Genomic DNA, 22,407 nt, shown 5'->3' on the forward strand with positions numbered 1-22,407 from the left:
AGACTATCGTCTTTAAAAGAAAAGCGTATTGCTGCAATGCCCATGTGGCGCAGTATGAACAAAACTTTTGCCGAACCTTCGCATTTTTGTCGGCAACAAGGGTGCTCTAAGGTACAAAAAAAGGATAGGGACGTATCGAGAGTCGGTAACGTTTACGTCGAGAACCCAATTCTGAGGACTGTTGGGCCCGATTCATGCCAAACGTTGTGAAATTGGAGATCAGGCTGTGCTCTTTAAACTATTGGATTGTCCATAACACTAATTTTCAAGGCGATCTCGTAGTTCAACTCCATCACAATACCCTCAACTTACCAATTCATGCTGCCAGCAATTCAAATTTGCCAAGTTACAGCCACGTGCGTTTTTAGGCTCAAAAATACCAACTGCGCCGTGGCACTGTGCAGTGTGATTCCCCAACACATACCGACGTTTTGAGTCAGATAATACGCTTGACATCGACATTCGCCGAAACCTTAATTTACTGCAGAGCAGCATACCTTTACCAGACAAGGGTTCTGTCAACACCATGGGCGTCAACAGAAAGCTCCCGCGAACAAATAAACGAGATTACTGGCACCGCCTGGAATCGAACCTGGACCTTAATAGTGTATCGGAGCGAGAGCCCGTCTTCTTACCGACTAATCTACGCCCACACAGGAGCCGGGGACACAGACGGCGGGTCTACCACGTGCACTCATTCAAAGTGCAAACTGCTAACGTATGATAACGGCGTCAGGTGGTTTGGATTAGCGGCGAACGGAACAGCGCCTGGGGAGGGGTAGAGCGCAGAGGGTGCTTTTTGGCAGCGACGCATAAAACGAGTGAGGGGGAGGCAGTGGTTCAGATGACGCCATAGCCGTGCGTGCCTCCCCCCTCCTCACCCTTCGCCAGACGCCCCTCTCTGTTTTATTTCTGCCATCGCTGCTGCGTTTTATCGTCTCTAGTTTCACTCTTTGTAGAAACCTGTGTGTGAATTCAAGTGACGTGGCATGGGTAATCGTCACAGCTTCGTAGTACAACCATCTTCACAGCTTGCAGTGGAGCCAAATTTTTTGTCTGCAGGTATTGGTCAATTTAGCGCATTATGTGAGGTTGAACTGCAGTATTGTCTTGTAATGTAGGTTCCGGTGTTCTCAATATGTAACGCATGAGAAACGTTACAATTCTGGGAATACATTACCTTATCCTCGTTCCGTTTTTCAGGGTGGGGTGTAGTCGTACGGAGAGGGAGCTTACAAAAATCATTTAACTGTAGCACAAATGGCGAAACAACAGTTTAGCTTTCCCAAGGGGTGATTGAGCGGCGAAGTCATCAGCCCCCTTTTAATGAACACCAATATGGCCAGACGAGTGCAGTTGTGGACAGCATACTGCTTCTCAGCAAGTCGTGCATCCAAGAACAATAGACCTCTGCGGTTTCTGCAGTGGTTAAGGGGGACTCACCTCATCCGATTCCCATGGGACTTATACATGACCCACGGGCTTCAAAACCGTTGTGCACCAATAAGAAAAGTTTTACAAATACATCAAAATGTGCACAACGGCCCAGTTTTCCTCTTTTAGAAATATATCATATCTTTACTGAAATAAAAAAATAACCTATAAATGTATTTTAGTTTATCTAGGCTTTATTAGATGGTGCTAGCGGTGTACCATGCGTGAGATTTGTTTTTATTTCAGTACAGAAGTTACATATTTCTAAAAGAAACAAACTAGGCCATTCTACACATTTCTATGTATCTGTAAAACCTTCCGTATTAGTGCGCAATGGTTTTTGAGCCCGTGGCTTATGAGGAAGTTGCAAATCCCAAAGGATTGTTAGCAGGGGAGTCCCCCTCAAGTGAAGAATAATTCTAGCTCTGTGGTCCCCTTAAGGCGCCGTGCTACTGAGCCCAATTCCTGTAGTTCAATCTTGGCCGCGGCGGTCGTTTTTTTTGATGGAGGCTAAATACGCAAACCACTCAGTGTCAAGGCTTCGGCGCACGTTGGAGAGTCCCCAGGCAGGTGGTATAAATCAATCCCTAGCCCTCTTGTAAGGCTTGCCTCATCGCCCACGTGTAGTTTCACAAATGCAACTCCACCAAAAAATATAATGTTGTCCCGCACCCCTGTATGCACGTCCATCGACAGGAAGCGGATGCGAGCCAAGCCCTGCCCCTGGCGTGCCCACAGCCGCTCATGGACAACATCGGTTTCGGCACACGGTGGATCGTGGACGAAGACTGTCTACGCCTTAACATCTGGGTGCCACGAGGCTGCGTACACCACGAGGGCGCGGAGTCGCCGTACCGCTGTCCCAGCAAGACGGTGCTGTTCGTTCTCTCGGGCAGCCTCTTCCAGCAGGGCGACGCCGGCAACGCCACTAAAGACGGAAGCCTGCTCGCGGCGCTGGGAGACGTGGTCGTGGTCACCTTTGCCTTTCGGCTAGGGGCGCTCGGCTTCCTCTACGCTTCCGCTGACAGGGTATGGATTGAACCGAGCGCTTACTGTGTCCACGCTATCTTCACTCGAACCAAACCAACGAGTTCATGACGATGCTTCGACACACGCCAAGACCTTCAGGAACAACTGTTGCTGGGCGCGTCGGTTTTGGTCTAAGAACATATTGAGTAGCGCCAAGAAAAACACACACAAGAAAGAGGGCACGGAACGGGCACTACACTTCCAACTGCTTATTAGCGAAGATATCATCGTACATTTATAGCTAAATCCGCACATGCGCAATAGAGAAGCAGTTCGTTCATTGCGCGGTTGGAACGAATTTGAAATTACCCCTCCCCTGTGGAAAGTCCTACATCGGGCAAACTGGAACATGTCTGAACGGCCGCCTCAGGGAGCATGCGCAAAATTTAGTGTAACATTGGCGCGCATCTGACAACGCATTGTCTTTCCTGCACAAAGTGTGAGTACACGATTTTCCAAGACCAAAATACCGGTGAGAAGCAAAAATCAGAAGGCACGTGAACTGCTGGAGGCACATCGCGTAAGATCGAATAGCACTGAGTGAATTAGTGACACTCGGTGATACTGTTCAATGCTGAGGTGCGGTTTTTAGATAAATTCTCTCGATAACGATTGTTGGCACGTCTATTTGGCGTGTGTGGATTTAGCTATAAATGTACGATGCTATCTTCGCTAATAAACAGCTTGAAGTGTAGCGCCTGTTCCGTGTGTGTCCTCTTTTTAAAGCAAAGTTTTTTACCTCTACCCCCCAAGGGTTCTTTCGCGACCGTTGGTGTCACCAGAAAACTCCAGCTAACAAATAAAAGAATTTACTGGCAACGCCGGGAATCGAACCTGGAACTAATAGACTAACAAAGCGAGAGCCCGTTGTCTTACCGATTTAGCTACGAGCCCACACGAAGACTGGGAAGACAGGCGGTGTACTAACCAAGCACATCTACGGGTTTACCCCCTGCGTTCTCGCTGAATGCCATGTGAAAGCGTCACGCGACCAGTCACGCCCATCTAGCGGCCCTGTGCGCACCTTACGCATGTGCTAAGAGTTACAAAAATTAAAGGAAGCTCACACCAATGCATGACATCTCACTTCTACTACCCCAATGTGCTAAAGCCTGTGGCATCCAGTGTTCACGTAAACAATCACAGCTCCTTGTCATCCGCCCTCACGCCAAACCAAGGAATACACTCAAATAATCCTTGATGGCCAGGCCATCACTCCAAGCCCCAGCATCAAGATCCTAGCTCGGCCTACATCTCGAGGCTAACATCAGGAGTGACGTCTCCTTGCAGCGCCTCAAAAACAGCATTAATCAAATCATACACATGATCAGGCGAGTTGCCACCAAGAAGCGAGGCCTAAAGGAATCCGGTACCTTTCGATTAATTGAAGCTTTTGTCCTCTCGAGAGTTACTTACGTCAACCCCCTGTCTTCTTCTAGACAAGGAAGACATAGAGACGCTTTATATAATGATTAGAAAGGCGGTCGAGCAGGCCATTGGTCTTCTTATAAGTGCGTCCACACAGAGGCTGCTTAGCACGGGGCTCCACAACACCGTGGAAGAGCTGATATAAGGCCATCTTTCTAACCATAAGGTCCGACTCAGAACTGCGATGGGTAACCGCATGCTTCACCAGATTGGCTGGGCAGCCCAGAATGTCACTCCGCTTGACGTACTCCCAGACTCTTGGCAAGTAAAACTAAAGATGCTCCCTTTGCTTAGAAATATGAACCCCTCCCATGACGAGGGTCACCGAAAAGCACGGGCTCAAGCGCTAAACACCACCCTCGATGGGAATCATGCAGTTATCTACACAGACGCCTCCAAACATCGAGGGCAGCGATACGCCATTATCGTGGCTACCTTCAGAACCAACCTCCTTGCGTGTACCTCTCTTAGGACCCAAGAAATGACGCCAGCAGAAGAGGCAGCCATCACCCTGGCTCTCGCTCAACCAGGGGTTCGGAGGGTAGTCATTGATTCCCAGCAAACCTACTGGAATTACCAGTAGGGTTGGGTGTCCTGACCTGCACTGCGCGTGCTAAAAAACCACTCCCCAAACGGTTTCATTCAGCTCATCTGGACACCCCCCTCACACTTCAATGGAGGACAACAAATACGCCCACCCAACAAGCCTGTGCTTTTACCTCCCATGCTATGGAGCTGCACGAGGTCAGTCACCCGCTTGTCACGTTCAGGGAGATAACCCAGCATTATCGCATTCTGAGACAGACCGTACCTTCGCCTTACCCTGACCTTTCCAGAGAACAACAAACTACCCTACGGCTTATACAATCCGGGCTCCTTCCCAGAGCCAACGCGTCTTCACTTAACGCATCCGAATCGCTACGACGCTGAATGTAAATTTTGCTCAGAAGTAGGAACACTCCGCCCCGTAATCGGGGTGTGCGGCTTTAGCCTTGAGCACCCTCCTCTCTTTCCGTCAACTACCCAACCAGAGCAATGGGAGATGCTGCTCTCCAGGCCCTCTTTACCTACCCAGCTTCAGTGGGTGGACAGAACACAGGCGCGCGGACTGCATATGGGCCCCACGGAAGAAGGAATCACTCCCCAGGGCTGCACTCTGGGCCGTTCAGAAATCTGAACAGAAGTATTTCTTCCCCCTCCTCCTTCTCTGCCGCAAATCTCGTCGCCTCCGTCCGCGGCGCAGAGACGGAGAAGACAGATCGTCTAACACCGGGTTGGAGCTTACTTTAATTTTATAAAAAAAGTTTCCACTCTTGTGCTACACCAATACAACTCAACCAAACACCGTTCATGCTTCATGCATTGATTTAACCTTAACAAGAATGTCTCTTTGAAGTAATAAGTGGTGTGGTTAAGTGCATTTCACTTCTCTCTGGTTTTGCTATTTGTAGAGCGATGTGAGTGAATTTAAGTGACGTCGCATGGGTAATCGTTATGGGTGCCGTTTACAGCTTTGCTTTCCAACCACATTCACGGGGTGGATTGGCGCGATTTTTTTGTGTGTGTCTATTTGCGCTAGTCAGTATGTTCTCAAGACCCTTAAGAGCACCTGTTTCGACTTAAGGGCTGTGTACGCTTAATCAGTGTGCCGATGGAGAGTATTCAAAAACATCGAAAGGTTAGGCTGGGTAAAGGAAAACGTCACGCTCGCATCATGAAATACCGCAGCGAAGACAGCTCTCAAGGGGAACTTGAAAACTAAAGTCCTGTCTCGTGTTATTCAGACAACTCCATTCGCGCACGCAAGACGTTGTTTTCACCACAAAAGAAAAAGCAATATTGAAATACGTTCAAATTTCACGTTACACAATCAAGTCACGCAACTGGGCAGATACAGAAACAGGCACGTACCCAGGATTTTTTTTCGGGGAGGGGGGGGGGGGGGGGGACAATCCAAGGTAATTTTCCTATGCAAATTAGGGGAGAGGGTACCGGCCTTTACTAGTACAAACACGATGAACACCCCGCGTTTACCATAAAGGCGCGTAAACCTGCATAGAGAAATGAAATTAAGTGTACCCGCCTTTGTGATGGAGGAGAAAAGCGAAAATACTCGTATGTTCGAGATTTCGGCGCACGTTAAAGATCCCTACGCGATGTTTACAAAATTAAAAATAACAGCAGTAATAAAATATTTACAGGAATAAATACGCCTACTGCACAGTACATATACATTCCCTACGTTAAAGATCCCAACGCGAAGTTTGCAAAATTAAAAAAAGAACAGCAGTAATTAAAATATTTACAGGAATAAATACGCGTACGGCACAGTAATTATATGTTCCTTCTGCTAATGTTAAGGCATATTTCCGGTGCATCCCACAAGTTATACGCAATCGAAGTCGGCAGAAACAAGTTCATGTAGGCACTCTAGAGCTCAGATCACTGTGGCAAAACTCTTGCGCTTCCATATTTTTCTCCACACAAAACCTGTGTCTACTAGTTAGGAAGGAAGGAAACAAAATTCTAGGTAAATCGGAGATGTCATACGCCTAATTCTGTGTTATTATCCTAAACACCCACTGAGTTGAACGTTTAATGGTGTGCCATTCCAAGCGCCAACGATTCAGGCCTCGGAAATTTCAGTATCGAGACGCACGGGACTGCAGAACATGTAGGTAAAAAACGGTGTCAAGCGCCAGCGCGTCAGCGCTTACCTATGGAGGTTTTGTAAAGAAGCTTGTTATTTCCAGGGAAGCGCCTTGTCGCTTCCTCGGGGTCGCAGCGTGGCTTGTCCTGCTGATGTTTCCCCATAGCAACGGCTCAGGAGGCGAAGCGGGAATGAGCTTCTCCTCCGTCCTGTCGTTCGGCCTGTTGGTGAAGTAAACTCATTGCTACCTGCCGACACCTTGACAATACTCCGACCTCTCGAGACTATGCAATTTGTAATGCACCTCGTATTTTCATCCTATGTAGTCGGGGTTTTATGACCTCTCTAATGCAAAGAAACAGTTCACAGTACAATGTTGAAGCCGACATTTCTCTCGGCCAAAATGTCTGGTTGGTGTCCGTCGAGATGTCCGGTCCGGGTTCATTTTCACTGATCTTCCGCTGCGCACCCGTCTCTCTCATGTTGACCATTTGCCACCTTGACTCCGTGCCCTTCCCCGCTCAAGCCCGGTGTTCTCGAGGTCTGTTCATAGGAATGCAGCTCGGGGTCCGTAAACCCGCCAATAAAGTTTGGTTCATTTTTGAGGTGGGTGGTGTCGTCGTGGAGAATGGTGAAGGACCCGATGACGGGACGAGGCAAGTAGATGGTGAAGAAAAAGTCCATTTACTCTTATTTTCAGGAGACGACGAAGCATGAACATAAGATAACACAAGACAAATAAAACTGGATTACAATTAAAAGGCGCCGCAAAACCAAAAAGGGTATCGCGGCACGATCCTTGATGGGGGCCCAGGGGCCAAAAAGGGTGTCGAACCACCGCGCGGTTGGCGAGAAATTCGTGGGGTTCTGGCGCCCAGAAACCACCACGGGAGCAAGTCTTGATGCGACCGCTCTGGGCCGCAGCTCCGGACAAACTCAGCAAAATTGCGCATGCAGTCGGAAGCGAAGCCGCCCCCACACAGCAACACACGTACCAATCAGAGTTTTGACCCCCGCTACCCCTTGTCCGCTGCCCCCAAACGTCGGGAGGAAACAAAAGTCTTTCCAAAAGCTGCGTAGAAGGTCGCCGGCAAGTCCATCCCAAAGGGCTGCCACTCCCCCGATGGCTGGAGGGACACGGCAAAGCGACGAGAAGGGAGGAGGGCCATCGCCCCGACGGGGTCCACCGGCGCTAGTATCACTACACCGCCGTTCAGCATAGCAGCCATTAACCACAATGGCTGTCAATCAACAGTGCCGCTGTCACTGGTTTTAGTTGTCCAAAGGAATGCCGCCGGTGTCTCTTGCCGCCATACAACTGCGATGCGCGCCTTCACTCTGTCACCCTGCTGTCGTCGGGCTTGGTAACCTTTTAGCGTCTCGAGTGGGGCCAGTTGGTACATTCTGAACATACAAAACAGCGCAAACAAAAACGATGACTAAGAAAGAAGGGCACAGACGAGCGCTGAACGTTCTTGCGATTCCTTTTTGAGCGATCCTTCTTGTCAAGACGGACGCGCCGACTGTGGAGCAGGGCTTTTGTACTCCCACGGTAGCTTTCCCTAAGCGGGCGTAACCGTCGTTAGAGGCGCAGGGCGATGGGGTCAAGCATCCCCTCACGCCACTCCGCTCGTCGCCATCCGGTTCCAAGCCGTTGTGTCTCATTTGCTTGTTCGACGGACGCTGCACACGTGCTCGAGCCGGACGTTGGAAGGCGTTCCGCAGAGGAACCCTACAGTGGGTTTCTCTGCGGCAAGCAGGCTTCTTACCCTTCTTACCGACAAAAGAAAAAGCAGCATTTCCACGAAAACTAGTGAAAAACGTGCTGTGAGTTCGGCTCAGGGAAGGAAACGGTTGAGCCACAAACCCCAGGCATGGGCAACAGTATCCGCCGACACAACGGCACGCTGGGACGGAGGGATTTGTTGAAGGTTTAAAGACAAACATTTTCTTCCCCACCAAAGCATATGCGACCCGAGCCGCTAAGTTACTGCTGTCCGAGCGATAAGTTACTGCTGTCCGAGAGAACCGAAGCACCGATTGCAGACGACCAGGGTAAAGGGGGTGCAGCGAAAGGCAAGTGGCAGGCCGGCAGGAGAGCGCGAAGCCAGTGTACAGCGGTACTGGCTTCCGTGTAAACGGAGCAAACAAACCTCGCCTGTTTTTTTTTTTTTTTTTTTAATCCCGCGTTGACCACCAAATGAGGCGTCTTTTTTTCGAAATGAACCTAATCCACAAACCGAAACTAAGTCAGATAAAACTGCACTGCCAAGAAAATCCCGGGAACTTCCCTCTTAAAAAATGTGGCAAATAAATAGTTGAGGCCATTCACTGCATACGTGCACGCAAATCTTACTTCGTATGGAAAATGAGCCAGACCCTGCTGTGGCACGGATCGAAATGAGCCAAAATCATTTGCCCAATGGTATTCCGCGTTTGGTGTGACTGTTGGGGCTGTTTTTGCATCTTTTTTTTTTTTTTGCTTTTGAGAGCTGGCTTATTATGAGTTCAGAGAGCAATGAGGAGATCGGCAAATTATCTGCTGCCACACGTCTACGATAACGTGAACGGAAGTGAACGAACTGAAAGTGAACGATGTGATACTGTCATTTTATCTCGTCTCCATCGTCCTTACGGAATAAATCTGGTTATTATAATTGTTATTACTCCCACATTTCCTATTTACGTACCGAACAAATCAGCTGCCGCTTACAAGCCATGGCAAGAGCCATGGAATATGATATGAGCAGGCTTCTTGTGAAGCGTTTTGGAAATTTATGGCAAGGCAATGAAGACCTTCATCAGTGTCTTCAGGCGTGCCCAAAAAAGTACCCTACGGAACCATTCAAAAATATCTCCAAATGCCAAGAGGACTCACCGGCTCTTGATGTACAGTTTTACTGTTCTTGAAGCACTGTTGCATGTTTATTGCCTTTTTTGCTAAAACTCTAACTTACCATTCTTGAAAGTCAATCGCAATAAAGTTTTCATAAGAACGCCGCACCAACTTGTCTGTTTCAACTGAGTACAAGCCAAATCCGAACTTATCCTAATATTGCTGAAATTCTCCGCATAACTCTTAATTACTTGTCGCTATAGATTTCCCCTAGCTGACATGTGAAACATGTCATTTAATAGTTTTGACAGCACTGCAGCACTGCATCCGGTTCCAAACTATCGTTTTTTCCCCTCAAATTCTCCTTAGGTGGATTTGGCTCATTTTGAAAAAAAAAAACGCCTCAAATAGCTATCAAGCACAGGATTCATATGGCGGCACTTTAGAATGTGTGCCAGGGGAGAAGAAAGGTGGCGCGGGGAAGGGGGAAGGGGGGTATATATGGCCCAAAAAAATTAGGGAGAGGTGGGGGAAGGGGGGGGGGGGAGGGAGGGAGGGCCGGTTCCCCCCTCTGGGTACGTCCCTGTACAGAAACCGTTATCGTTACGATAATTCCACTTTAACATTTACTTTGTAAGGCCAAGCAAAACATGAGGCACCTGTATACAATCGCACCATCAAGTTCCTTCGCGATGTATTTCGCCAGCTCCGCGAAACGCACTAAGTCCCGTTCCCTGTGACGTCATAAGGGCTGGACGAAAAAGAATAATTGCATCACATGCAAGGCACTTTACACAACACGTCAGAAACACTTCAGAGAACTCTACAGACAACACATTCCCCTACATCCATCAATGTTTCTAGGTGACGATGCCATGGTTTCTGTGAAACGCGTGTTTGAGTATTTGTCAGATGTTAAATTTTTAAACCTCATTTCCTATCACGCATAATCAAATCTGGCCCTATACACCAGCCATCACCATTGCCGTTAATTGATTTTATTGTTATTTTGGCTTTAGTAGCCACTATTTTCTTTTAGATACTTTTGTTTGGCGCTCTTTGCCCCAGCTGGCCTTGCGCCAAAAAACTCCAACCATCATCATCATCAAAAAGAATAATTGTGTGTATCTTGCGCTGAAACTAGAATGGTTGTTTATAAGGCAAAGTAAATTAACCGAATTTGCATTTTTTCTTCGTGTTCCCCTCAACCCACTCATGCTGGGCTTCATTATGGGCTGATATGAGGTTACGTTACTCCAGTGATTGGCCATTTGAGTGTCTTGTAGGAAAACAAGCCCGCTAGATTGTCTGACTGTCGCAATTTGAGCGTTGGGCGGCTTAGGAAAGTGTCCTGATTGATTACCGGTATGGCCACAATCCATATTGCTTTCTTTTCCGCGCGTTTGTCCACGACGCAGGACGCCAACAACATGGGCTTGTACGACCAGATAGCGGCTCTGAACTGGGTGCGCAACAACATCGGCTTCTTTGGCGGCAACTCCTCGGCTGTAACGGTGCTGGGCCACGGGTCAGGCGCCACGTCTGTAGGATACCACATGCTCAGCCCAACCTCTTCCTGGCACCACTTCATCAAGAGGTTCATCCTCATGAGCCACAGTCCGTACACCAGGTGAGCCAGCGTCTGCTCAAAAGTGCGCCTAGCGTCGAAGCAGGGCCACCTAAAGGGACCCTGCAACATTTTTGCAACTTCTCTAATCTTAAATGCTTGCAGAACGTAGTCAACCAACCCATCCAGTACTTAGATTAGGCGGTCGCAAACTACCTCAGCCAGAAATTACTGCTGTATGCCGATCAGATAAGTTAAAAACTTGGAAAGGTTTTTCTTTCTTTCGCGGTCTCGTCGTTCTTCGACCGCTAGAATTATTCCACTACTGTGGTGTCGCTGCTATTAGCCGGGTTTCCTTCAGTTGCAGTAATGAACGCATCCGATCAGGAGGTTGCAGAGTCCCTCCTGATAAACGCTTTCACTCTTTTCTTCGCGCCTGGAAGAATTTTGAAAGCTATATTTACCAACAGCACAGAGCGGCACTGCGAGATTTTCTCGTTGCAGCCGATATATCCGCCTTTCCTTTCTGCTTCGCTTTTGTGGATTTCTTATTAAAGTGGCTATCGGATGTGTTCATTGCTGAAACGGAAGAAAAGCCGAGAGATAGCCTGTACACCACTGTAATTACGCAATTCAAGCGGTCGAAGAGCCCCAAGACGGGGAAAGAGAGAAAACTATTTGAGAAAGTTTCAAAGTTACCGGATGGGCATGCAGCAGTAATTTCTGACTGAAGTATTTTGCGAACCCCAAATCTAATTACTGGATGTGTTGGTTGACTAGGTTCTGCAAGGATTTAAGATTTCGAAAAAAGTTGAATAAAGTGTTGCAGGGTCCCTTTAAGTGTCCCACAATATATTTTGAAATTATTGTACACTTCGAATTGAACATTGCAAAGGATATTTTCACTCACCTAATCGTGTCCGCTCGATTAACTTCCAGTTTCACTTTGTCTGCGTATTTCGTCGGGAATGCAGTGTTGGTTGAATAGTAGAGAGATTGTATTGTACAATTTGAGACTGCGTGCAACGTAGATGTGGGTGGATAAGTTGTTTTTTCCTTCACGATAACAACTCGTCCGACTTTTTAATTGTACGGTTTTTAGCTCGAGTCAGCACTGCAGTTCTTTGTCGGAAGGTTAGAGAGCAGAGGACGAGAAATAGATTTCGCATTAATATATATCCCCCACAGTTTCAGGCTGCTTCAGCACTCCGGGGTGTCCAGTGGTCGAAGGCCACGAAGTTTGCCGGAGATTCGTAAATCCCTTCAGTAGGGAGTGACTTATGCCCGTGATCATCCTCTACAAAGCTAACAATAAAGAACACCTCCACGCCATTTTCTGCCTTGTTAATCGCTCCTAAGTTTTACGGAGCAGGAAAGTAACATTTGTTTTGCTCAAAGAAGCGGAAGGAAGGACCTAGAGCCACTAAGTAAGCTACGCTTAAGAGTAACGCCACTGACGCACAGCGGCACCCATTTTGGTGCCTGACGCCAGAGTGGCCAGCTTTATGCGCCTTATTGCGGCTGATATTGACGAACGGAATTGTTCCGGGCGCCGCTTGGCAACCATGACATCTGCGTTTACTTTTCCAAGATTAGAGACAGTTCACCGGTGCAATGAGGTCATGCTCGGTTACGCTTGCGTAGCTTATTTAGTGGCTCTGGGTTACGCTAGAGCCACTAATTAAGCTACCCTTATTAAGTGGCGATAGGGTACGCTAGGCCACTGTCGTTATTTCCCTGCGGGAAGCGATGCAGGCGTTTTCTACCTTCCCGCCGGTTCAAACAGCCCAGTACAGAGCAGTACGGCATCGCTATACTCTGTCTGGGGGCTTGAAAACACACTCTCAACGTGTCATAGAGCTGCACTGCGCTCCGAAAATCACGACTTAGTAATCGAAGAGCGCGCGCGTGGCAACACAGAGTAATCAAAACGTCAGCTCCCATGGGTCTTCCCGGGGTAAACAAATGTCACGTGACGCGGTTCGACCAATTTTCGCTGTCGGGGGATACAACAATGAGAGAAAAGAGTGTCGAAACTCTGAAACCTGATCTAGGGGTTCTAGAAGGACCTATTCCGCTCAATACTTACCCCTCCACGCCTTCTCTCTCGAAGAGAGAGTTGTAGTGCGCATACCGCTCTTAATGGGCTGGATCATAGAGTTTCATACTAATATACACTAGAGGGAAATCTGGCGCCACTGTCTAGGGGAGCCGCGCTTCAGCGAGCGTGCCGTCATGTACCGAGCAGGCACGTTCCACTTGTCCTTGGCATGGCTCACGAACAGGCTGAAAAGTTGGCTTTGGCTGCAAAAATGCGACAATATTACTGCAGAAGCTTAATAAAATTTGTTCTGTTATTATAAAATTAAAGCTCCAGAAAGATTTAATTGTCAGGAATTATTTAGAAGTTTCATGGATGATGAACAAAAGAACAATGCTACCCTTTTGGCTTCAAGACGAAAAAGAAGCCATGTGGCTAACCAAGCCAAGGAAGCGAGGAACGTCGCTAGCTGCAATGGAGCCGCCCACGGCGGCACGCGAATGCAGCGCCAGATTTCCCTCTGGTATATATTAGTATGAAACTCTATGGGCTGGATGACGTACCGATGTTGACGTTGACGTACTGTTGACGTACTGACGTAATGTTGACGTACTGAATATAAATAGAACTGTTACTCTGCAGACAAACTGACACCGTGGAGCGCGCAAAAAGCAAGACAGCGGCTTTGTCCTCGGCGTTAGGCTGCGGCGATGCCCTGGAAGACCTGCCTGGCGCCGTGGACTGCATGCGCCCAGCCGACGTGTCCGCCGTGCTCAACGCGTCAGCGCCGAGTTCGGAGCGCCCCACTCTGCTCTTCTTCCCCACACACGGCACTGAGCTAATGCCGGTCAAGCCCAGCCTCATGTTCAGTGCCGCCGGAATCAAGGGCAGGGAAGTGCTCATCGGGAACACAGCGTCTGAGGGCAACTACGAGCTAGCCCTGATTGACGCCATTCAAGGGGACCACCTGTTTGAGGTATGCACGTAGTGTAGCCAATCCACAGTGCGGCTGTATAATGGGGTTATGCGTTTACGAAAGAGCTCAGAAAGCTCGCCGACGAGGCTTCAATCAAAACAGCTACAGTGCTACTGCCGAAATGTATCTGAAATTCTTCTCACTGGGGCTTTAGATAATTATTTCCCTATTGCTGGGCTATGCAGAAAAAAAAAACTGTGCGTGCTGCTCTCCTTGTAAATTCGGCATCATTACGGTAATCATACATGATCCCTCATCACTGGCAGATGCTCGTGACCCGGCTCATTATTACTGTGAGGGACGAAATGATGATGCATTGGACATGGTTACAGCGGCGGTCATTTTGGTACCATTCGGGTTGACGCCCACGACGACTACGAGGTCGCTTTTCGCGTTTTACGAGACGCCTCAGTCTTTCGCCTTAATTAAGGTTTTTTTTAAAAGCTGCTCCTAACGATTTTCCACGCCTGCAGTCGTCCGTGGTGGAACACACGACCCGCATGCTTCGTTGGCTAGGCGTGCCGAACCCGGAGATGGTCGTGGCGGTCTACCAGGACAAGTTGGCTCTCACGGGCCAGGAGTGGGCGCGGCGTGTGTTCGCTGACGTGCTCAGTGCCTGCCCGCAGTTCTACTTCGCCGAGCAGCTGGCCCCGAACAACTACGTCTACAACTACGTCATCAACCGCGCGCTCTCGTACCAGCGCTGGCACGGCCCGCCCGACCACGCAGGAAACAGGGTGCGTGGTCCAGCCGCAGTAGCTACAACGCAAGAGCTCGGTGATTCAGTGTAATACCCCGGCTACACTGGGGTCCGCATGCTATTTAAACTAAATGCTATCTGACTCAAATGGGGTTCTTCCAATGCCATTCAGAATCCGCAGTGCTCCACTACAATTTCGCTGGCATGTGAAAGTTTTAACAGTCGCTCGCTGTGCTGCATTGCCCTGCTGCTGTCGCGTTCTGTGTTTACACAGTATTAAACAGTCAAATTAGCGTCAATCTTGGCATTAAAATGATATCAAATTATCAATAACGTAAACTTTGGCACGGTTTTCTTTTAATCGCAAACGAGTTTTCTTGTGCTGTCTGGCCACACTAGCTTGTCGCTTGCTCACACTGGTTCCGACAGTACGGAATCATTACATCTTACGATTTAAGTGAACGATAGGTAAACAAAGTCCCACAATCAAGAATATTTTGTTTGTTTCATGTGCGCCAGTAATGTATTTGTTTATGCTGACCTGGAACGCTGTGCGCGAGAGAGCTATAGAAATGGCATTTGAGAGCCCACATGCCTCTCTGGGTGTCTCATTGGTTCCAATGTCATGTGAGCCGAATGGCATTTCAAAACCCAGTGGAACAGCACAACTTCGCATTTGAGTCAAATGACATTTGGACTGAATGAGATTCGGACGCTAGTGTAGCAGGGGTATAAGTCCGCGGTAACCATTTGTGATTGCCTGAGGCGTACGTGTCCAAGCATTTGAGGTGTCCTTCCAGGAGAACATGACATTCAATAGTCATTTAAGCAATAAACTGCTGGAACACATAATCTCCAATTACATGATCAATTTTTTAGACACGCAAAATTTTCTATCGCCATTCCAACACGGTTTCCGCAAAGGTCTTTCTACAACTACCCAATAAATTTTTTGTGTACATTCATTCTACTCGGTTCTAGATAAATCAGGCCAGACTGATGTAATTTTCTATTGCTTCAGCAGGGCATTTGATTCGATACCGCACTCCAAAGTAATTCACAAACTTATTTTGATTGGTTTTCCATCTACAATTGTTAAATGGGTTGCATCGTATTTAAGTTCACGTGCACGGTTTGTTGACATAAACGGTGTTTATTCTAACCCTTTCCCTATTAACTCCGGTCTTCCCCAGGGAAGTGTCCTTGGGCCTTGACTTTTTCTGTTTTATATTAATGTTATTACAACATGTGCTAAAAAGGGTGTCGACATCCGTTTATTTGCTGATTATTGCATTTTATTCCCTTCAATTAACTCCTTAAATGACCAGATAATGCTGGACCAATCTGTCGACGCCATAACTTAGTGGCGTGACCGCTGGGCAATGAATGTAAACCCTAATAAAACTATGTTCATGCCCATCACTAACAGGAAACAGCCATTTATATACCCATACAGTATAAAAGGAACCCCCATTTTACTAACGGAAAGTTAAATATCTTGGCGTAACAATCACTAGCAAACTAACTTGGTCTTCCCACATTGAAAAGATTTGTTCTTCCGCGCGTTGGAAATTAGGCATGCTAAGGCATACACTCAAAAGTTCTCCCCCCAGTACGGAACTCTTCGCATACAATACAATAATCAGGTCTGGTTTGGAATATGCATGTGAGGTGTGGGATCCGCATACTAAAGAAGATATGAAAAATCTAGAGAAAATCTAAAGATTAGCCATCCGTTTATTTTCAACCGCTTCCGCCAGTCGCATTCCTCAACTGAACCAATGAATGATAACAAAATTCAAACATTAGAATATCGCAGAAAAACAGCCAGACTAAAATTTCTTTTCTATCTATCCAGCAAAAAGTGTACTAGACCTGCCGAACACTCTTGCTCCGTTACCTTCGCGCCCAACAAGACGTTATCATTCCCAAATCTTCACTCCTATCTTTGCTCGAACTAACAATTTCAAATACTCTTTCTTTCCTCGCACAATAACAGAATGCAACAAAACACGACATCACATTTTTGAGTCTGGAAACGTGTTAAGGTCTATCGAAAGTTTTTGTGAAGTGTTACTTAGATCTTGTGCCATAATATGTTTCTTATTTGCCTGTTAGTTTGTGCCACCTCTGTAATGTTTCTTTTTCTGGTCATGTTTCTTGTATTGTACCACCCCCACTCTTGCCTGGGCCATTCTTGGCCTGCAGTATTTTTTCAGTAAATAAATAAATAAATAAATAAATAAATAAATAAATAAATAAATACGTGATATTGGGGATGCAGTAAACGGAACCGCTGCAGTTCTTTCTGGGGTGAAAGAATAACATTGTCTTTTCCCCATTAGGTTTTCCCATGAGGCCGAGCAGCATGTTGCTGCTGCCCGCTTCCCTCACCGAGCTAGAGGGGTATAAAAGGCACCAGGAAAGGCTCGGTTACATTTGTGCCTCTTCTCACATGACTGCTGCAAGCAGCATGGAACAGTTTTGCCAACTACGCCAAACAATGCAATTTCTGTCCTACTGAAACCGCTGGTAATACTTGCATCATTGCGCAGTCCTATAAATCAGAACGTAAGGCGCAAAGCCGCGCGTATTATAGAAGCGAAGGCCCTTAGGAGTTACGGCTGTTGGCGTCTTCTGTCGTCGTCGTCGTCGCCGTTCGTCTCATGTAGTCACCGTACTAAAACACCGGGAAACTCGTTTACGCCTCGCGTTAGAACGTAACGCGTTCTAAAAAAAACACCGGGACAGTCGTTTATGCTTCACGCTGGAGCACTTCGAAGCGGAAAGCCATGGGACCAAAATAAGGGAAGAGGCAGGGACGAGTACTAAAAAAGCACCAGGACAATAGTTTACGCCTCGCGCTATACAGCTTCGTGCGTCAAAGACAAGACACTTTTACCGCAAAGCTGTATACCTCTACCCCCGAACGGTTTCATCTCCGTTGGCTAAAACGCCAAGGCGCCAAGAACACGCTTATACAGTGCATGTTTCGCCCCTCACCAGGTTTCACGTTAGTGGAGATGTCCCGTATTTTTTTTTTTTTTTTTTTTTCAGGCTGTCACGAGGTTTGAAGACCTGGAGCTTCTCTTCGGACTACCGCTCATAGGCGATTATAACGCGTCTCTCGAAGACCAACTTTTCAGTCGCCACTTTATTCGCATCTGGACGACTTTCGCAAGGAACGGGTACGTGCTTCTGCATGGTAAACTTTGCTTAGAGTGGTCGGAATACTTCAGGGCGAAAGCCTCAAGTGCTCCGTTGGGTCAGCCGCGGAACAATGGCGAGCCTAGTCCGTGTCGCGCGACAGGTGAACGTGATGGTACGTGAACAGAAAGCGTGCACGCCAGCCACAGAAAGCCCTGATTCTTAGAAAGCTGTTGCCCGAAATGTCGCCAGCCTGATTTTCATCAGTGGATTGGTCGGGGGGGGGGGGGGGGGGCGGCCTGAGGCAGCGTGAGGCTATAGGTTGTATTCAGTGGCGAGGCACGCATGCAGGCAACCATGGGAGTGCGCCGTCACTGGTTACGTCGGGCTCCGCGGGGTGGCAGTACTTGTCCGTGCTAAGCACATGTGTGTTAGACGTCCGAACCCTACACCAGCGAACACAAAATAATGCCTCGAGTCCAATGTGAGGGCCATTAATAACATTTCTGTTGACACCGCCGTTGAGAATTGGGTTGAAACGGCGCAGACGACGTACGCCGGTGTTTTTTTTTTTTTTTTCTGCAGTGTGCAGGCGCAGTGGCACAAGCCGCGCCATGTCCGTGGCCGTTTCTAGTGTTTCCAAGCAAATAAATTGACAGCCGAAATTTTCAGTGAATTCCAGCTATAGCGGCAGCCATGAGGCCATGCAGATAGCTGCGTTTAACGCACATTGTGGGGAATCCACGTTCTGTAGCATTCTCTGACTGTACCAGATAGCTTGGTAACGAGAAGACCTCGTATTTTTTTATTTACCTGAGGCTCTTTTGTTACTGTGTAACTCGCGCATGGCGTCTCAAATTCTTTTTTGTGGTGCGATTTGTACATTAACCGCCTTGTAAAGTTTGTACAGAGACTTGAGTATAAAAATGAATACTGAGATACTTTTATTTTGGGAGCTCCAATGGAGGAACAACCTACGCGGGGATGATGAGCGGGTACAGGTGACGATTATGGCCAAGGTGATTCCGGCTAGCACTGATGATGGTGTGTTGATCCCGAGGATGCACACATAACATAATCAAGGGTACCGAGGCGGAGTCAAAGGTGCTCCCACTACATGCAATTTGGTTTCCTTCGAAGTAGAGGCACGCTGCAAAGTACAGTAATCCCTCGTTATAACAAAATCGCTTTACTCGAAATATCGCTTTATTTGAAATTTGTTCTGGTCCCAACCCAAACTCATGCATGTTAGGCCGCATTACTCGAAGCGTACGAATAGCTTGACCCACTTGGAGCGAAGTGGAAAGCGGTGGCGAACCAGCGGCGAATCAGGCTGTCAACATGGCGGGTCAACGTAAGCTGGTGTTTCTCCCCTGCGATTTTCTCGAGCCGCTCAAGGTCGATTCCTGCCATCCCACTTTAGACAAACGGTCCAAATGCGTAGTAGGGTCATTGGATTTCATTGCTAGACTTTGGTCAATGGCGTGGACGCGATGGTGCACAAACACCGACACCTGAACAGTAGAAGTAGCAGTGTCGTCAACAACGGGACGCCAAAAAACTCTAGTGTTGCAAGCTTCACGGCTGCACACCTCAAAGGGAAAATTACAGACTGATCATGCAAAGCCCCTAGTGCAAAACCGGTCAGTTTTCACGATTTCGCTTTGTACGCACAATGAGCGGTTAATCGTTTTTTTTTTTTTTAGCTCAACAAACAAAACCTCAGTCTCGAGCCACGGCATATGCGGCGCTTTCCAGCGCGAAACTCTCGTAGGGTTTCGTGACACCCGCACGCCCCCTTATTAAAGGGATCACTGCCGCTACCACTTTTTGTGGACGGCGACCACAGCCTCATGCAATGCTTAGTCAAATGGCAGCAGGGGTTGCTCACACCCGGAAAGATCTTGAAACAGCCAAAGCTCACAGCCTTTTATGCACCTAAATAAGTTTTGCTTCACGGAATATATTCTGATTTGATTCTTTGCAGCTGTGGCGTAATTAAAGCTCAACTCGTTTAGCTTTTCTCGGGGGGTCGCCTATATCAAAATACCGCTTATAACAAAATTTTTCGCCGTCCCGCTGACCTCGTTATAACGAGGAATTACTGTATATGAATATGAGTGCCCCATTTTTACATGACATCATCTATAACGGCAAGTGACGCTGGCTGCTTCCTTGCCCTCCAGGCAGCTGCCCAAGGTGCAGGGCCACGCGTGGCCCCAGTCTGACAATCACCACCTGGTCGCGGTCGAGCTGGGACGGCCCGAGCCGGTACTTCTCCCCGCGAGACGCAAGACGGAGTGCGAGGCTCTGCGCCGGCACATCTTGTAGCGGAGGAGACTACATCGCCGACAATGAACTGCCATCCTTATGACGTGCTGCGTGAACACGCGGGTTGCAGCTACCTCCAAGCTGCGACTGTGTGTGCTCGCCTATTTGTTTTTGTTTTGATTTATTTTTATTTTTTATTTACTTGTTTATCCGCATCACCACTACTGGCACTACAGTGGAGGGTTACATACGTGAAAATTACAATGCAAGCAAGAACAGAGTATCAACGTCCAATTTATCCTAATACATGCGCACACATTTTCACGAAGCCTTCACAAACGCTTCATTATCAACAATGCTGGCTGTTGCAGAATGCAGGGCGCACCATTCCCAGATAGTGTTGGGAAAGAAAGACAAGTTAAACACCTCAGCTTTGCTGCGATATTCACGTACATTGTGGTTGTGGCCGAGTCGCTGCGATATGTAGTGTGGTGAATGTAAGTACTTCTCGCAAGACATCTTAACTTGACTATAGTAACTATTATGAAATAACTTCAACCGCAACTTATTCCTTCTTAGTTCTAGCAATTCCCACCCCCCGGACTCTTTTAAATTCGTCATACTTTGAAGTCACGCGTAATTTCCAGATACATAACAAGCTGCTAGGTTCTGTAATTTTTTCTAATTTTGTTTCATCCCTTGCTGTCGGCGAGTCCCACACAGTGCATGCATATTCAAATACCGTTCTGACGTATTTTTTTTATATAAAAGCTCTCATGAACTTTGGGGGAACTCTTTGGTATTTCTACGCAGAAACACCAACATACAACAGGCTTTTGCAGTTATAAAATCTACATGCAGATGCCAGTACAGTGTCGGTGATAGGAATACACATAGATACTTAAATTCAGTAACAGTTTGCAGCGAGTACCCGTCCATACCGTAAACAGGTTTCAGTGTAGTTGTTGTTGTTGTTGTTGTTGTTGTTTCTTTTTATGCATTCAACCGCTGGAAGTACACATTTATCTTCTCGACCATATAATGCCGCGTCGAGCAGTCCGAACAATATAATTTGTACTATTTTGTACGACAGCGTTACTTTATCCCAAACAACACACGGAAGATTGGCGGGTACCTTTTACACTAAATAGCCATCAGGGCACATTACGTGCGGTATCAATGGTTAAGCCGTGTCTAATTGTCGCAAATGTTATCTGAGCCAAGTTTGTTTTATTGAAACACAAATACAAGTTACACAAACATTGACCTACTTCGCGTTCTTAATGCTCGCAGGAGGGTTTCTCTCCGTGCGGAAATCATATACAGCGTTGCGATCGTTGTGCTGGCGGTGACAAGGTCACACGCGTTCCGACTGCACTTTGCATTAATCGTTTTCCACGTAGACCATAACGACTGTGCCATGCGTGGCTGTTTTTACGTTTTTACATTTGTAGGTATGGGCATCAGTTTAATCAGACTTAGAAACGTGTAACTGTAGAAATTTTCAGCAAACAGGAAAATGCTGCGATTTGTCCTGCGCTCCTTCGAGCTTGCAATTTAGACGACGTTCTTAAAACGACCCTTGAGCTTAAAAGCACATTTATCAGCTCGAAACGATCGCTCGGGAACGTAGCGCTCTCAGACCTTGCAAGTTTTGCAGTTTGGTGCGGCTAAATGAGTAGGGCAAAGGCGATCTCTTCGCCACCCCTCCTTTTTTTTTTCTTTTGTGAGGCATAAAAGCACTCCATGAACTGTAGTAAAGGGCATCGTCCCACTACGGCGGACAGTCGCATTACGGCGAAGAGTGCATTACGGCTGAACGTCGCAACACGGCGGAGAGTCTCACTACGGCTGAAAGTGCATTACGGCTGAACGTCGCAACACGGCGGAGAGTCTCACTACGGCTAAATGTGCGTTACGGCTGAACGTCGCAACACGGCGGAGAGTCTCACTACGGCTAAAAGTGCGTTACGGCTGAACGTCGCAACACGGCGGAGAGTCTCACTACGGCTAAATGTGCGTTACGGCTGAACGTCGCAACACGGCGGAAAGGGGACCCTTTCAGCCGATCAGCCGTTCAAATGATCTGCTGCTAGTTGCGTTCAGCATTGTCGCAGCTGGGCGTTACGGGCAAGAGCCTGCATATACGTATATTTCGGCGTGTCTTTCCCGCATTTTCATTGTTTTCTGGGACTTGTTTTATTTTTTGTTTGTTAATAGCTCTCCAGCGTATATCTTCCACGTTTTTGCATTAAAACAGTAGCCACTATGCTATCAACCTCAACCCCGCGCGCAATATCCCTTAGTTGTGGTCTTCAGTGTATTTAG

At 47.6% G+C, this 22,407-nt stretch overlaps 2 protein-coding genes across 2 annotated transcripts in view; one reads left to right on the forward strand and one right to left on the reverse strand.

Moving 5' to 3' along the window:
• The window catches only part of LOC144180334 (uncharacterized), a 184,605-nt gene that overhangs the window by 106,551 nt on the left and 55,647 nt on the right, over positions 1-22,407 (reverse strand). The gene's annotated exons all lie outside the window — the stretch shown is intronic.
• On the forward strand, positions 1,833-20,139 carry LOC144178651 (cholinesterase 1-like). Its single transcript, XM_077706658.1, has 6 exons — positions 1,833-2,463; positions 10,796-11,007; positions 13,628-13,961; positions 14,435-14,698; positions 17,719-17,849; positions 19,995-20,139. Exons 1-6 carry the CDS (start codon positions 2,113-2,115, stop codon positions 20,137-20,139), a joined length of 1,437 nt encoding a protein of 478 aa, XP_077562784.1. The 5' UTR covers positions 1,833-2,112.

The sequence above is a fragment of the Haemaphysalis longicornis genome, unplaced genomic scaffold, assembly GCF_048455015.1.
Source record: "Haemaphysalis longicornis isolate Haplotype H1 unplaced genomic scaffold, Haemaphysalis longicornis Haplotype H1 scaffold_4, whole genome shotgun sequence".
In the NCBI taxonomy this organism is placed as follows: domain Eukaryota; kingdom Metazoa; phylum Arthropoda; class Arachnida; order Ixodida; family Ixodidae; genus Haemaphysalis; species Haemaphysalis longicornis.